The sequence below is a fragment of the Melanostigma gelatinosum genome, assembly GCF_949748355.1.
Source record: "Melanostigma gelatinosum genome assembly, chromosome: 13".
In the NCBI taxonomy this organism is placed as follows: Eukaryota; Metazoa; Chordata; class Actinopteri; order Perciformes; family Zoarcidae; genus Melanostigma; species Melanostigma gelatinosum.
In genome coordinates this window covers 6,067,669-6,084,798 of record NC_136646.1, presented here as the reverse complement: position 1 = coordinate 6,084,798, position 17,130 = coordinate 6,067,669, and the positions used below count along the sequence as shown (strand labels likewise).

Genomic DNA, 17,130 nt, shown 5'->3' with positions numbered 1-17,130 from the left:
CCCTCCTGCACACAGCACTCTCATCCCCACTGTACACAGCACTCTCATCCCCACTGCACACAGCACTCTCATCCCCACTGCACACAGCACTCTCATCCCCACTGCACACAACACTCTCATCCCGCCTGCACACAGCACTCTCATCCCCACTGCACACAGCACTCTCATCCCGCCTGCACACAGCACTCTCATCCCGCCTGCACACAGCACTCCCATCCCCACTGCACACAGCACTCTCATCCCCACTGCACACAGCACTCTCATCCCCACTGCACACAGCAATCCCATCCCCACTGCACACAGCACTCCCATCCCCACTGCACACAGCACTCTCATCCCCACTGCACACAGCACTCCCATCCCCACTGCACACAGCACTCTCATCCCCACTGCACACAGCACTCTCATCCCCACTGCACTTAGCACTCTCATCCCCACTGCACACAGCACTCTCATCCCCACTGCACACAGCACTCTCATCCGCACTGCACACAGCACTCCCATCCCCACTGCACACAGCACTCTCATCCGCACTGCACACAGCACTCTCATCCGCACTGCACACAGCACTCTCATCCCCACTGCACTTAGCACTCTCATCCCCACTGCACACAGCACTCCCATCCCGCCTGCACACAGCACTCCCATCCCGCCTGCACACAGCACTCCCATCCCCACTGCACACAGCACTCCCATCCCCACTGCACACAGCACTCTCATCCCCACTGCACACAGCACTCCCATCCCCACTGCACACAGCACTCTCATCCCCACTGCACACAGCACTCTCATCCCCACTGCACACAGCACTCTCATCCGCACTGCACACAGCACTCCCATCCCCACTGCACACAGCACTCTCATCCGCACTGCACACAGCACTCCCATCCCCACTGCACACAGCACTCTCATCCGCACTGCACACAGCACTCTCATCCCCACTGCACTTAGCACTCTCATCCCCACTGCACACAGCACTCTCATCCCCACTGCACACAGCACTCTCATCCCGCCTGCACACAGCACTCCCATCCCCACTGCACACAGCACTCCCATCCCCACTGCACACAGCACTCTCATCCCCACTGCACACAGCACTCTCATCCCGCCTGCACACAGCACTCTCATCCCCACTGCACACAGCACTCCCATCCTCACTGCACACAGCACTCTCATCCCGCCTGCACACAGCACTCCCATACCCACTGCACACAACACTCTCACCCCCACTGCACACAACACTCTCATCCCCACTGCACACAGCACTCTCATCCCCACTGCACACAGCACTCTCATCCCCACTGCACACAGCACTCTCATCCCGCCTGCACACAGCACTCTCATCCCCACTGCACTTAGCACTCTCATCCCCACTGCACACAGCACTCTCATCCCCACTGCACACAGCACTCTCATCCCGCCTGCACACAGCACTCCCATCCCCACTGCACACAGCACTCCCATCCCCACTGCACACAGCACTCTCATCCCCACTGCACACAGCACTCTCATCCCGCCTGCACACAGCACTCTCATCCCCACTGCACACAGCACTCCCATCCCCACTGCACACAGCACTCCCATCCCCACTGCACACAGCACTCTCATCCCGCCTGCACACAGCACTCCCATACCCACTGCACACAACACTCTCACCCCCACTGCACACAACACTCTCATCCCCACTGCACACAGCACTCTCATCCCCACTGCACACAGCACTCTCATCCCCACTGCACACAGCACTCTCATCCCGCCTGCACACAGCACTCTCATCCCCACTGCACACAGCACTCTCATCCCCACTGCACACAGCACTCTCATCCCCACTGCACACAGCACTCTCATCCCGCCTGCACACAGCACTCTCATCCCCACTGCACACAGCACTCCCATCCCCACTGCACACAGCACTCTCATCCCCACTGCACACAGCACTCTCATCCCGCCTGCACACAGCACTCTCATCCCCACTGCACACAGCACTCTCATCCCCACTGCACACAGCACTCTCATCCCCACTGCACACAGCACTCTCATCCCGCCTGCACACAGCACTCTCATCCCCACTGCACACAACACTCTCATCCCCACTGCACACAGCACTCTCATCCCCACTGCACACAGCACTCCCAGCCCCACTGCACACAGCACTCTCATCCCGCCTGCACACAGCACTCTCATCCCCACTGCACACAGCACTCTCATCCCCACTGCACACAGCACTCCCATCCCCACTGCACACAGCACTCTCATCCCCACTGCACACAGCACTCTCATCCCCACTGCACACAGCACTCTCATTCCCACTGCACACAACACTCTCATCCCCACTGCACACAGCACTCTCATCCCCACTGCACACAGCACTCTCATCCCACCTGCACACAGCACTCTCATCCCCACTGTACACAGCACTCTCATCCCCACTGCACACAGCACTCTCATCCCCACTGCACACAGCACTCTCATCCCCACTGCACACAGCACTCTCATCCCGCCTGCACACAGCACTCTCATCCCCACTGCACACAGCACTCTCATCCCGCCTGCACACAGCACTCTCATCCCGCCTGCACACAGCACTCCCATCCCCACTGCACACAGCACTCTCATCCCCACTGCACACAGCACTCTCATCCCCACTGCACACAGCAATCCCATCCCCACTGCACACAGCACTCCCATCCCCACTGCACACAGCACTCCCATCCCCACTGCACACAGCACTCTCATCCCCACTGCACACAGCACTCCCATCCCCACTGCACACAGCACTGTCATCCCGCCTGCATGACTCTGAAAGGCATTGTGATACTGTACACGTCTCCCCCCTCATTGGGAAACCCAATCAGCGAGTGGGTAGAGGTCGAATAGAAGAATGAAATATTGCCTTACTCCCTCTGTTGCTTTGTATTTCATCTTCTCTCCCCGTCTCCCGTCCTGTCTCCCCCTTTCTTTACTCTTTCTTCTCGTCCTTCACCTTGTTCTCAGTAGAAGAAAAGCATTGATCCTCTTAACTGACAGACAGACATCGTTGGCCTGAACTCACTCATGAGTCTTACTTAGAGGTCCGCTGATGTGAAGAGATATGCTGCACCATAACAGAGTGGAGAGCCCCCTCCTCCCTCTTTCTCACTCCCTCTCTCTTGAGTTCTACCGCCAACATGCAATTTTCATATACCACCTTAAATATAATCTCTCTCCACCAGCTTTCATGCTGTTCATCTCTCATTAACACACAGGCTCTTTTACTTTCACTTTCCTTTCCACCAGCCGGTGATGGATGGCCCTCGGGTTCGTGTTTAATCACTGTCGGTGGTCAGAATCCCCTGAGGCCTCTTGGATTGCACTCACATTATTTTATTTCCTGAGCGCAGTCGAGCCTTTAGCGGTGTCAGGAGGAGAATCATGTTGACTCAGGAAAGTGTGAACTCATCGATTGTATAATGATCATAGAGCGGCGATTGTACATTTAAAACCCTGTAAGTAAGAATCTACATTTAGAGGTAACGGAGAATTGTCCTCAGTAATATTGTGATAGATGCATTCGTGTTGGATACGTTGCTTAACTTAAACCGATATAGAGTGGTCATCCAGGATGTTTCGCACAAATGACCACCCGTGAGACTTCTACTGTGGCTGTGCTACTTAAGGAATCACAGAAAGAGTTCAATGAGAATAGAAGAACAGCAGCAAGTTGAGAAGCACATTCGTCACTTTGATAAAGCACACTCACTGGATACAGACACAAGCCAATGCAGAAATACTGCAAGTAGTACGATACTCGACAGACACTATAGATGAGCCCTGGCACAACTCACAGTGGACCATTTACTATCAAAATTCAAAATGGAAATTGAAAAACTGATTTTAAACCAATGGGTTGAGATCGAGGGAGACAGAATAAGTTTCTCGATTGTAGACGGCGACGCCACTTTTGTCGGCAGAAATGAAAAAGCTGCGGCTAGCTAAGCTAACATTAGCTCCACAAGTTGGAGCAGAAATGTGGCTTCAGCTGATTTTTTCTTTTGTTTCCAGCTTTCTCGTTTTAAAAAGACTTGTTATGAGTCTCTGAAATGTGCACGTGATGGCTACATGATGCGGCTGTGTCCCACACACAGGACGTCCACACAGGAGGCTGAAGTTCAAGTCCAAGTCAATGGTGATTTACTTTAGCGTAGCTTTGTCATGTAAGTGACAGAACTTACATGACAGGTTACTAGCGTAACTACTTCCGCCAGTTACACAACAACTATCAAGCATACTTACATTACGTAACAAACACCGAAACCACAATCTTTGGATGAGTTGGGCATGAGAATGTGTTGCCCAGGCCGAACATCGACATCCTGATCACCCATGTAGAAGACACTGAAGCTCAGAAACAGCATCGTGCTTGTTTCGCACTGTAGAGTTTGTTAGTCCGAGTGTTGCAAACTGTACGTGTTTCCTTGAAGGTTAGAGGAGATGGCAGATGAACTGGGTTAGTGGAGCGTAAACTGCCCCAAATTCTACTAAGAGCCCCTTTTGTTACCCTGACCTCTGAGAGCATCCAGGGTGGGCTCCCACAGGACAGGAACACTGGTCTCCTGGGTGAAAGTCATGTGTTCCTTTGTGCTTCGTTCACCTTTATACAGTAGGTCATTTTTGAAATTGTTTATTCCTTACATTATACTTTTATAATCTCTTCATTTTCTGTCCCTGTGAAGACGAGCTAAAGTTCTTTATTTGGGTAAACAGGACCACCATTTTTAGATCCTTCATATTATCTGTTCTAGTTCTACTGCCTGCTCCATCAGTAATAATGAGCTGCATGTGCATCTCTCTTCTTATGAGACAGCAATGAGACTCTATGCTTTCTTTTCTCTCCTCTGTTCTACTCCTGTGTGTGTGTGTCGTTCCTCTTTGTCCTCTTTCTCACCTCACTTATAAAGGAGCCATGTCATGTCCCACATACATACACCTTACATATATGTATGTATGTATGTATGTATGTATGTATGTATGTTTTAACCCTGAGGTTCAGTGCATTGGTAATGTCATGTTGCATTTGTATGTCTGTATTTGATGCAAATATCATTTCTTGACAATCTAAAATCCACATGTGGTTTCACATGATGAAATAAAATTCCAGGTTCACATTTGTGTGTGACTACAGTGTGTTGAATAATAAGTAAAAAAAAAAGAAAAAAGCTGAAAGTAATGAGCATTTTGCAGTGAACTGAAACACGTGTTGATGTATATTTTAGCATACGGATGGTTGTCGGGATAATATTTGCCCCGGTTGTTCACTTCCTTGTACCCTTCCTCACCCCTGTCCCCTTCCTTCCTCCCACTCTTCCTCCTTGGCCTCCCTGCACTCCTCTTTCCACCACCATCCTGATACCACTTTACACTTCCGCATCCCAAATTATCACTGAAGCCGCTGAAAACAGTCCCCAACAAATGCACTATGTCCTTCTGTTTGAATAACGTTTGCTAGAAACTGCTGTGGTCGGCTGTTTCAGGAGATGACTCTATGAAACTAGGCACAGCAGGGTTATTGAGCTTAATGGTATCCACACATCAGTGTGTTGTGATAGTACATGTGTCAGTTGTATTTTTAAATATTGTATCACCTCATTTGCAAGATATTGTAAATTTGTCTCACCCTATACAGCACAGTTTGAATACAATAAACCAAACAGCTGTGTTTAGGCATTTTACATCAAATCTTCCTTCATATCTGACTACAGCACCCTCTGTCCTGGGACCCTCAGAGTCTCTGAACAAAGCTCATCCTACACCACTATCTCCCCTCCGCTTCAACCTCCTCTCTCACTCCTCTTCCTCTTTTCCCCATCATTCTTTGTTCCTCCCCCCCCCGTGTCTCCCCATCCCATTCTAACTCTGGTGTATCCATCCCATCCTCAGGCTATCCTCCTCAGTCTCTCCCACTGCGTTGTGTTTCTAAAGTCTGACTGAGTGGAGGTACGTACAAAACCAATCGCAGCACAGCTTACCGATGCGCCGCCACTCTGTGGGCACTTGCTTAGCTTCTTGCTTCAGGAATCAAATGTTTGACTTTGTAAGATAAAAAAGTGTTCAGAAATAATCTCATTGGTTGGCTTAATCAAGCTGTAAATTCAATAGCTACAGCAGTTTGAATTTAGAAGATGAGTAAAACAACTGCACGAGGTATTTATATTAACTCCCTCTTGTCTTGCCATTTCCCACTGGCTCATAATTCATTTACTTTTCTTAAAGTCTTAAAGGGCCACACAGTAAGATCACAGTCTGTGGAAACAGGTGAATAGTGTCGTCTTGGATTAAAAGATAGCCTTTGTTACCAACTGGGGGAGGGGGGGGGGGGGGGAGGGGGGATTTTGAATGGCCAAGGCTCTGGTGAAAGATGCAATTTAAATTGCATTATGGGAATTGTAGGATCATTCCAGAAGGATCTTATTGCAGCTTGACCAATAGCTCCATCGATTTGCCAAATGGAGTAGCTCTTTGACTCAACCAGTGAGGATATTTCTGTTTCCGTAATCGTCAAAGCAAGATTTTGCAGTGCACGTAATATTCTGAATACGTCAGGCTTTACACATGTATTAATATCATACTGAAATCCATATTTAGTACTATTACCCTCGGGGTTGAGAAGTAACAGAACAGTTACTACTGATAACACTAGTATCCTAGAGACATGAATGAAGACATGTTGATCAATCAATGCAGCGAGGTAACACAAGATGAAACAGCTTCAAAGGCCTTGAGCTTCAGAGCTGAGGCTGCCTCTGCTGCAGAGAAAGCTGCAGTCAGCCACTCATTAGAGATGCGAAGCACTTCTCAACTCCACTTCGTATACAGTGAGAGTCACAGTGGAAGCGGTCCCTGCATTACAATCTTTAAAGCACTGAGCCGTGTAAATGATGACCTGTTTGTCTTTGTTTCTCGACGAGACGTTGATCAGGCAGATCTGCGCTCTATAATCAGAATCATATTCACAAGATCTCTGATGATAGCGGTCCCTGATCAGGGATTACAGGTCTACCATTTGCTGCTGCTGTTGGTTATTGATAAACTGGCACTACTGCTGCTCCGCCAGTGTTTGTGTGTGCGTCCCAATCAGCTAAGAGCCGCAGTGCTACTGATTCATTCCTGAGGTTACAGGACTTGACATCGTAAACACGGTGATTTAAACAGAGCAGAGTGTGCTGCTACACAGTGACCATGCACAAATGCACACACAGAAACACACAGCATGTATGAAGCTGTAATGTACATTAAAGCATTGGCCATTGATTTCAGACGGATGTTCTAGAACAGGGATTCCCAAAGTGGGGTGCGCGCACCCCTGGGGGTGCGCGAGCTGCCTCTAGGGGGTGCGCGAGAGGAAAAGTGTAATGGCGGTCTGATGGTGTAATAATATTAAATATAAAAAAAAATGTAATTTTAATTAAAAAGCTGTCAGGTGGGACATCTGAAGCTATCAGTCGTAAAAGAGGAGAGGGACAGAGAGAGAGAGAGAGAGGAATCGGAGGCGAGGGGAACGGAGAGGTGCGTTGGGGAGAGACCGGGAGAAGAAATCGAGCCAGAGTCAGAGGAAGATGAGACGGAGGAAACCGAAAAGGAGGAAGGGATAGCACAGACAAATCGGGAGCACATCGGCCCATCGCGGAGTCAAGGTGAAAAAAGAGGAAACGAGAGAGAGCATCAGACTGGGAAAAAAAGAGGAAATATGATGAAAAGTATCTGTGTCTGGGCTTCACTTGGATTGGCAACGCAGATTCCCCAAAGCCACAGTGCGTGGTGTGCAGTGAGGTTCTGGCTAACAGTCTGAAGCTCTTATTTACATCGCCACCTGAACACCAAGCATGCCAGTGCAAGTCAAAAGCCCCTTACATTGTTTATATCGAAATTGGAGGAGTTACAAAACAGCCAAAAACAACTGGAGTCTCATTCATGTGTTGGTCTATAAATGACGCACTACGGGCTTCATATCTGGTTACAGAATAGCGAGAAAGGGGCTACCGCACACAATCACTGAAGACGTGAGCTTGCCAGCTGCCAGAGAGATGGTGGAATGTATGATTGGGGAGAAAGAAGCAAAAAAGTTGGACATGATCCCGGTGTCCAACAACACTGTGTCGCGCCGCATCGATGCTTTGTCCGAAGACATCCTGGCTACATTAGTCGCTCATTAATTGTAAATGAAATGTGATAATCTGCCTCTGAGCCTGTGCGTGTGTGCTCGCATCCGTATTGCTCTTTAAAAGTGACGCCTTGTGTCACTGAAAGTTATTGAAACTTTGTTGCAGTGTTTCAGGGCGTTTTCACACCTTCAGTTCGTTTGCTTTGTTGCAGTTGCTCCTTTGTTCGGTTTGTGTTCACACTGCAACATTTAACAGCGGACTAAATCTTGTAAACAAATGCCACGCGCGAGCAAACTGTTCTCTCATTGGTCCGATTCTTATGCGGCTATGAAGGCTTAAAAGGCTCTGTTGCTTCTTTTTTTAAATTTTTATTAAGGGGGGGGGGGTGCGCGAACCCGGTCGGGATGTAGAAGGGGGTGCGCGGACTAAAAAGTTTGGGAACCGCTGTTCTAGAACACATGCATGTACTGTACCATACTGATGTATAGTGGCGGGCCGTGCATTTTATACCTGGGCCTTCAGCGCTGTCCTGTCATAGAGGAAACAGCCAACACAACCAAAATAGGCTATGTCACCATTGATTGGGATAAACCAAGCACTTCTTTGTAAATTCAGACATTCAGCAACCCCATAGAGTCCGAATGGGATGATCCTTTGTTTTATAACCACATTTTTTCACTACTGCAACGATTTTACAGTGAAATTGTCAGTCGAACCAGGCCCCTAGATCGGATCATCCAATAGACAGCGATTTGAATCACCCCTCAAATGAACCTTGACGAGCCACAGCCACTGTTCTCCATTAACTGACACCTTCATACTAGCATCTTTCAGGCCTACAGATGGTGAGATTTGATACCTAAAAGTATATCATCAAAGAAAAGCAAAACAGCAAACCAACCTCTAAACCAATCCTGTTCCAGAAAGGTCTCTAAGCAGGTCGTTTGACAAAGGTTTGTCCTGACATGCTGGTCTCAGGTGAGGGCCTCCCTTCCTCTTCATGCAACATCCAACTTTAGTTTCTGCAGAACTGAAAGTGATCCCACACCAACCTCACGAGGACAAATCCTTCCGTAGAAGGGTTGATGAGTCATTAAACCCTCTGCTGCATGGCGTGTTGGTGGGTTATGTCGGTATCGTTTGTTAGTTGTTTGTTGTTGTAGCCATTGTGATGAGGGTGCAAGGTGAGGATGCCCTTCAGTACTTTACTCTCTTCTTTTCCCATGACCTGTCCAAGGACAACATGAGTTTTTGCAAGTGGGTGCTGAAGCCAGAAATTACAACAAGCCAGCTCCAACATCAGCACACTAAATGTCAGCTGTTTGTCCGAATGGATAAATTGATGAAGCCGCAATTTGTTGCAATATTCAACAACAGACCGTAGCCTCAATAGACCATAACATGGTGTCAAAGGTATATTTATATAATATATATGATATATCATAATATATATCATATATATATGTAGGGACGCACTGATCAGACCTTTTCAGTCCCAACACTGATACCTGGAGTTTTGGTATCGGCCGATACCGAGTACCGATCCAATCCCGTGTTTGATTAATAAGATGTGTGCCTCACTGTGTGAAAGTGACAGGGATCGTTCTTTTATGCGTGGGGGCAACAAATAATACATCGTGCACCAGCAAATTTAAAAACATCTTCAAAATTCTTTTAAATTAACCTTTTCAATGACAATGACAATGACAGCCAATATATATCTACGGGATTATTTTTAAACTTTCAATTCTCTTTAGCATATTGTCCTAAAACACCTGGATCCATCAGGCTATATTAAAAACATCATGTGGACTTTGCAGTTGTATATCAAAGATGCGCTTTTTCTTCAAAAGTTAGGAACGATTGTTGTGATCAGATCTAGGAAAGGTATACATTACATATGTAACGTTTCTCCACACGCTTCAAGAAGATCCACCCAACATTTTGAAACGTCACCTAACTCTGCAGCCTTCTGCGACGTCAACCTGTTCCCATCAGCATCAGCTGTACTTTGTGTACAGTGATCATTTGCAATGATTAGCATGCTAACATGTCAAACAAAGATGGTGAACATGGTGAACATTATGCCTGCTGAACATGCTGATTTTAGCATTTAGCTTAAAGCACCGCTGCGGCCAAATACAGCCTCACATTGCTGCTAGCATGGCTGTAGACTTTTCTTTTTAAACATGTTGAATTTGATCCGCTAAATGAAGAAAAACATATATCTGACCCTGACTTTGGAGAAGAGTATTTCCTTCAGTCAGTCTGTCAGTCTGTCTGTCTGTCTTTCTGTCTAACTTGACTGTTTCCCTGTTAACAGCAGCCTGTTGTTCTTGCCGGTAGATTGGCTAAAACACCTGGACTCTGAGGTCAAAATGTCCCCAGTAAAGTGTAGAGATTGCAGTGTTAACTTCCAGTGATTGTGTGTACTGCTAACTGTGCTCAGCTCCAGATGATTTACCCACCCGAGTTGCTCTGAGTTTCCCAAAAAACAAAAAAAACAAATCAATAAACCACAGAGTCCTGCTGTGTTTCATGTTGCTCAATGAAGTGTACCACCACCGATGTGCTTTTGGGAATCCCAGAGCAAGTAGTCCAGTGGATGTACAAGTATGAACATCTCATGGGATATATTCAGATCAGAGGGGTTTGTGTCCATCCACTGGACTAGTGCATCCGCCCCCCCCCCCTACACAGTTGGTATCGGTGCCGCAGAGCACCACCTCTTGGTGTCTGAGGGATATTGTGGCAACTGATAGCTGATTTTCGTAACCAATATTCCTGTTTTGTCCTGTCTCTGTCCTGTCTGTCCATCTGTTTGTCCATCCGTCCGTCTGTCTTTCTGTCTTTTTCTAACTTCCTCCTTTGGTCTAAACTATTTTACTTGGTTTGGGCTGGTTTTGTTTTGAGTTATTTATCTCTTCTTTTTTTTGACTTTGTTTCATTTACAAATGCTTGTATCTGTAACAAATGTTTTGTATTTGCAATTTCTGATGTGTGATGCTGTCATAACACAAATGGACATATCATAACATTACTTTCTGTCATTTCCATGCACATTCACACTTTTTATTTCCTTCTTTTTTACCATATCATGAAAACATTCATGCTGTCTGTTTCATTTGCTGATCTGATTGGCCCTTCATAACTCCGCTCTGACCTTGGCCCTCTTGCCTGTGCCTTGTCATCTTCACGTATAGCCACAGGTTATGAGAAGTCGCGCAGCCTCAATAATATCTCCGGGATGACGGGCGCCCCGCTGCGCCTCACCCCCATCACCAACTCTACCTTCGAGCCCTTCGAGCCCTTTGAGCCGCCTGGTCTCAGGCGATGCCGCTCCCCCATTCCCTCCATCTTGTAGCATAGCCGACAGGGAGACACAAACAGCAAAATGTCAACAGCAACAATACGATATTGAATGTTTTGGGTTGTTTTTCTTCTTTTCTTTCCTTTTTTTCTGGGGAACATGCAAGGAAAGCATCAACATGGACATTTGAGTCATCCTCACTGCTCCTTCATCACCATTACTCACATTTCCCTCTTGATAGAACCAACAAGGAATTAGCGGTCCTCTTCTCGGCACCAGAAGGTCCTATTTTAAAACCACAGCATATCTAAACCTTGCTGATTAAGCTGAGATAGACGCTTCAGCAAATGTATTTGAAAAAACACGAGCACACCTGCCTTACTAACAGGGATAGAGTAGGTTAGTTTCGATGGATGTGGTAGTTGAGTTAGTTTGCCTCTAGCTTTCCCTATGCTACTTCTTGCCTGTATGTCGACACTGCACTCACACTTCAATGCTTAAGACTGACAGTTAAGAGTAGCTATGAATAATTAAGGACTTCTAGTATTAAGCCTCAGAATGGGCACACACACGCACATTGACACTAACATATTACTGCAGCGTGCATGTTTTTACTCATGAGAATCTCCAGAATAACAACATATGGTATACCTTCAAGTAGTAAAAAAAAACATTTTTGTATACTTAAAGTCAAATTCATACCTCTAAAAAGATGAAATACCCCAAACTGTAGCGCCTCCGCACCTTTTGATAAAAGCCTGTTGTGTTGCATTGAGTCAAAACGACCTCTGTTACACATACATGCACACTTAGTTAGTTTGTTCTCAGTGTATCCCTTTAGTACAGGGAGAGAGGCACTTCAATTCGATTCTACGTACATCACCTCCATAACCAACGTATGTAAGCTGCAGCATCCCGTCCTCAGACTCTGCTTAGACCCTAAACACAACACTCAGAGAACTGCAGGAGGACTTGATGAAAAATGATTTTTAATACCGTGGACAGCTGGGGAACAGGTGTCTCTGTCAGGGTTGGTCGCAGGTCATAGGACAGTAGTTCCCAACCTGGAACCCCAGAGAGGGTGCAAAAAAACAGTTAAGAGCTGATAAAAAAAGGTAGCAAATTAGCTCAAATATGACACATGATCTTTGCGTTTTCCTCATGAATTACTGCATACTTGTTACATTTATTGACCTAAAATTTAAATATATGGATATAGAAGCAGCCTATGTTATCAACCTGTTTATCCACATAGTGTTGATCTGCAGTGAAAATGCACCCACATTGGCAAAATGTTGAGAATCACTTGCAGAGAGGATTACAGGAGGTTCGGGGAGCAGAGTGTTGGTAACGCTAAGCCTGGGCTAGAAACATATTTAGACAAAAGCAGCTACAGGAAAATAGAAATATCTGTGAACATGTGTAGACTTTGACTTTTAACCTCACAAAGACTTTTGGTGAAGGAGCAATCGGGTCTGATCTGGACCAGACCATCACTCTTTACCTCCTGTCCTTGCGTCCTCACCCGGGCTTTCAGTACAAAAAGGATTAAGGGTGAGCTGCAAAGTAGGAACAAAGGGAAGATCATTCTCATGTCTTCTTTGATTTAATTATCTTTACTTCTGCTTTCATTTAGTCATTAGCTAAGGTTTAAAGGAACAGTACCAAGAAAGTTGATTTGGTTTCTTATAGAGTGAGATGAGAAGATTGAGAGCAGTCTCAGAGTCTGTGCGTAAAGTACTAGGCCGGAGTCGGGACGCAGTTATCCTAGCTTAGCATAAAGACTGGTAGCAGGGGGAAACACCTCGTCAGGCTCTGTTCAGAAATACACCTACAAACTAAAAGTTGTTTTAAAATGATCAAAAAAGGCTCCGAAATAAATAACTAAAGCAATTAACAAAGAAGAAGCATCATTTGTGGTTTTAGGTGATGTTGACATGCTAAAAGTACAAAGAAGACCACACAGGTGCAGTGACTGTGCACACTTTCTGTGACTTTGTTGTCACAAGGAAGTTGCCAGGTTTGCCACCATCATACCTTAAACAGTGCCAACATGTGCTCAACAACCTTATTGTTTGGCATCTTTGGATAGATAAACTCTTGTTTATCAAGGCATAGCTTCAACAGAAAGCTGACACCTGTTCGGATCAGCCGACCATACCAATGGACAGAACCTTTCTAGCATGTATAGATCTATAATTACTGTCATCTTGCTCCAACCAAATGCACAAACATATGTGATTGGGTTTCTTTAAGCCATCACAGTGTTCCATATCGTCTTAAGTGGACTGCAGTTTAAGCCACACACCCTTTTTCAGCAAGCATGGCCAAACGTCACGAATGTTGTGGCTACACGATTACCCTAGTAATAATAATTATGACCAAGTCATAATGTCTAACGCCTACCCTCACCAAGTCATAACGTCTAACGCCTACCCTCACCAAGTCATAACGTCTAACGCCTACCCTCACCAAGTCATAATGTCTAACACCTACCCTCACCAAGTCATAACGTCTAACGCCTACCCTCACCAAGTCATAACGTCTAACGCCTACCCTCACCAAGTCATAACGTCTAACGCCTACCCTCACCAAGTCATAACGTCTAACGCCTACCCTCACCAAGTCATAACGTCTAACGCCTACCCTCACCAAGTCATAATGTCTAACGTCTACCCTCACCAAGTCATAACGTCTAACGCCTACCCTCACCAAGTCATAGTGTCTAACGCCTACCCTCACCAAGTCATAACGTCTAACGCCTACCCTCACCAAGTCATAATGTCTAACGTCTACCCTCACCAAGTCATAACGTCTAACGCCTACCCTCACCAAGTCATAGTGTCTAACGCCTACCCTCACCAAGTCATAATGTCTGACGCCTACCCTCACCAAGTCACAACGTCTAACGCCTACCCTCACCAAGTCATAGTGTCTAACGCCTACCCTCACCAAGTCATAATGTCTAACGCCTACCCTCACCAAGTCATAACGTCTAACGCCTACCCTCACCAAGTCATAATGTCTAACGCCTACCCTCACCAAGTCATAATGTCTAACGCCTACCCTCACCAAGTCATAACGTCTAACGCCTACCCTCACCAAGTCATAACGTCTAACGCCTACCCTCACCAAGTCATAGTGTCTAACGCCTACCCTCACCAAGTCATAATGTCTGACGCCTACCCTCACCAAGTCACAACGTCTAACGCCTACCCTCACCAAGTCATAGTGTCTAACGCCTACCCTCACCAAGTCATAATGTCTAACGCCTACCCTCACCAAGTCATAACGTCTAACGCCTACCCTCACCAAGTCATAATGTCTAACGCCTACCCTCACCAAGTCATAATGTCTAACGCCTACCCTCACCAAGTCATAACGTCTAACGCCTACCCTCACCAAGTCATAGTGTCTAACGCCTACCCTCACCAAGTCATGACGTCTAACGCCTACCCTCACCAAGTCATAACGTCTAACGCCTACCCTCACCAAGTCATAACATCTAACGCCTACCCTCACCAAGTCATGATGTCTAACGCCTACCCTCACCAAGTCATAACGTCTAATGCCTACCCTCACCAAGTCATAACGTATAACGCCCACCCTCACCAAGCCATGATGTCTAACGCCTACCCTCACCAAGTCATAACGTCTAACGCCTACCCTCACCAAGTCATAATGTCTAACGCCTACCCTCACCAAGTCATAACGTCTAACGCCTACCCTCACCAAGGCATAACGTCTAACGCCTACCCTCACCAAGTCATAACGTCTAACGCCTACCCTCACCAAGTCATAGCGTCTAACGCCTACCCTCACCAAGTCATAATGTCTAACGCCTACCCTCACCAAGTCATAACGTCTAACGCCTACCCTCACCAAGTCATAATGTCTAACGCCTACCCTCACCAAGTCATAATGTCTAACGCCTACACTCACCAAGTCATAACGTATAACGCCCACCCTCACCAAGTCATAATGTCTAACGCCTACCCTCACCAAGTCATAATGTCTAACGCCTACCCTCACCAAGTCATAACATCTAACGCCTACCCTCACCAAGTCATGATGTCTAACGCCTACCCTCACCAAGTCATAACGTCTAATGCCTACCCTCACCAAGTCATAACGTATAACGCCCACCCTCACCAAGCCATGATGTCTAACGCCTACCCTCACCAAGTCATAACGTCTAACGCCTACCCTCACCAAGTCATAATGTCTAACGCCTACCCTCACCAAGTCATAACGTCTAACGCCTACCCTCACCAAGGCATAACGTCTAACGCCTACCCTCACCAAGTCATAACGTCTAACGCCTACCCTCACCAAGTCATAGCGTCTAACGCCTACCCTCACCAAGTCATAATGTCTAACGCCTACCCTCACCAAGTCATAACGTCTAACGCCTACCCTCACCAAGTCATAATGTCTAACGCCTACCCTCACCAAGTCATAATGTCTAACGCCTACACTCACCAAGTCATAACGTATAACGCCCACCCTCACCAAGTCATAATGTCTAACGCCTACCCTCACCAAGTCATAATGTCTAGCGCCTACCCTCACCAAGTCATAATGTCTAACGCCTACCCTCACCAAGTCATAATGTCTAACGCCTACCCTCACCAAGTCATAACGTCTAACGCCTACCCTCACCAAGTCATAGTGTCTAACGCCTACCCTCACCAAGTCATGACGTCTAACGCCTACCCTCACCAAGTCATAACGTCTAACGCCTACCCTCACCAAGTCATAATATCTAACGCCTACCCTCACCAAGTCATGACGTCTAATGCCTACCCTCACCAAGTCATAACGTCTGACGCCTACCCTCACCAAGTCATAACATCTAACGCCTACCCTCACCAAGTCATAACGTCTAACGCAGACCCTCACCAAGACATAACATCTAACGCCTACACTCACCAAGTCATAACGTCTAACGCTTACCCTCACCAAGTCATGACATCTAATGCCTACCCTCACCAAGTCATAACATCTAATGCCTACCCTCACCAAGTCATAATGTCTAACGCCGACCCTCACCAAGACATAACGTCTAACGCCTACCCTCACCAAGTCATAACGTCTAACGCCTACCCTCACCAAGTCATAACATCTAACACCTACCCTCACCAAGTCATAACGTCTAACGCCGACCCTCACCAAGACATAACGTCTCATGCCTACCCTCACCAAGGCATAACGTCTAACGCCGACCCTCACCAAGACATAACGTCTCATGCCTACCCTCACCAAGTCATAACGTCTAACGCCTACCCTCACCAAGTCATGACGTCTAACTCCTACCCTCACCAAGTCATAACGTCTAACGCCTACCCTCACCAAGTCATACCATCTAACGCCTACCCTCACCAAGTCATAACGTCTAACGCCGACCCTCACCAAGACATAACGTCTCACGCCTACCCTCACCAAGTCATAACGTCTAACGCCTACCCTCACCAAGTCATAATGTCTAACGCCTACCCTCACCAAGTCATGATGTCTAACGCCTACCCTCACCAAGTCATGATGTCTAACGCCTACCCTCACCAAGTCATAACGTCTAACGCCTACCCTCACCAAGTCATGACGTCTAACGCCTACCCTCACCAAGTCATGGTCAAAGTCTAACGCCTACCCTCACCAAGTCATAACGTCTAACGCCTACCC

The 17,130-nt window shown here is 46.9% G+C and overlaps 1 protein-coding gene across 5 annotated transcripts in view; it reads left to right on the top strand.

Moving 5' to 3' along the window:
• The window catches only part of LOC306787454 (voltage-gated potassium channel KCNC1-like), a gene marked incomplete at both ends in the record, with an annotated part of 82,775 nt that overhangs the window by 57,000 nt on the left and 8,645 nt on the right, over positions 1–17,130 (top strand). For 3 of the 5 annotated variants that reach the window (XM_079282588.1, XM_079282585.1, XM_079282584.1), the window contains one exon: positions 11,342–11,502. The exons of 1 other annotated variant lie outside the window; for it this stretch is intronic. In XM_079282588.1, coding sequence (XP_079138714.1) covers positions 11,342–11,502 — 161 coding nt within the window. Of the gene's footprint in view, positions 1–11,341; positions 11,503–17,130 lie in introns of those variants that run through there. One more of the 5 variants, XM_079282587.1, reaches the window with a different exon arrangement.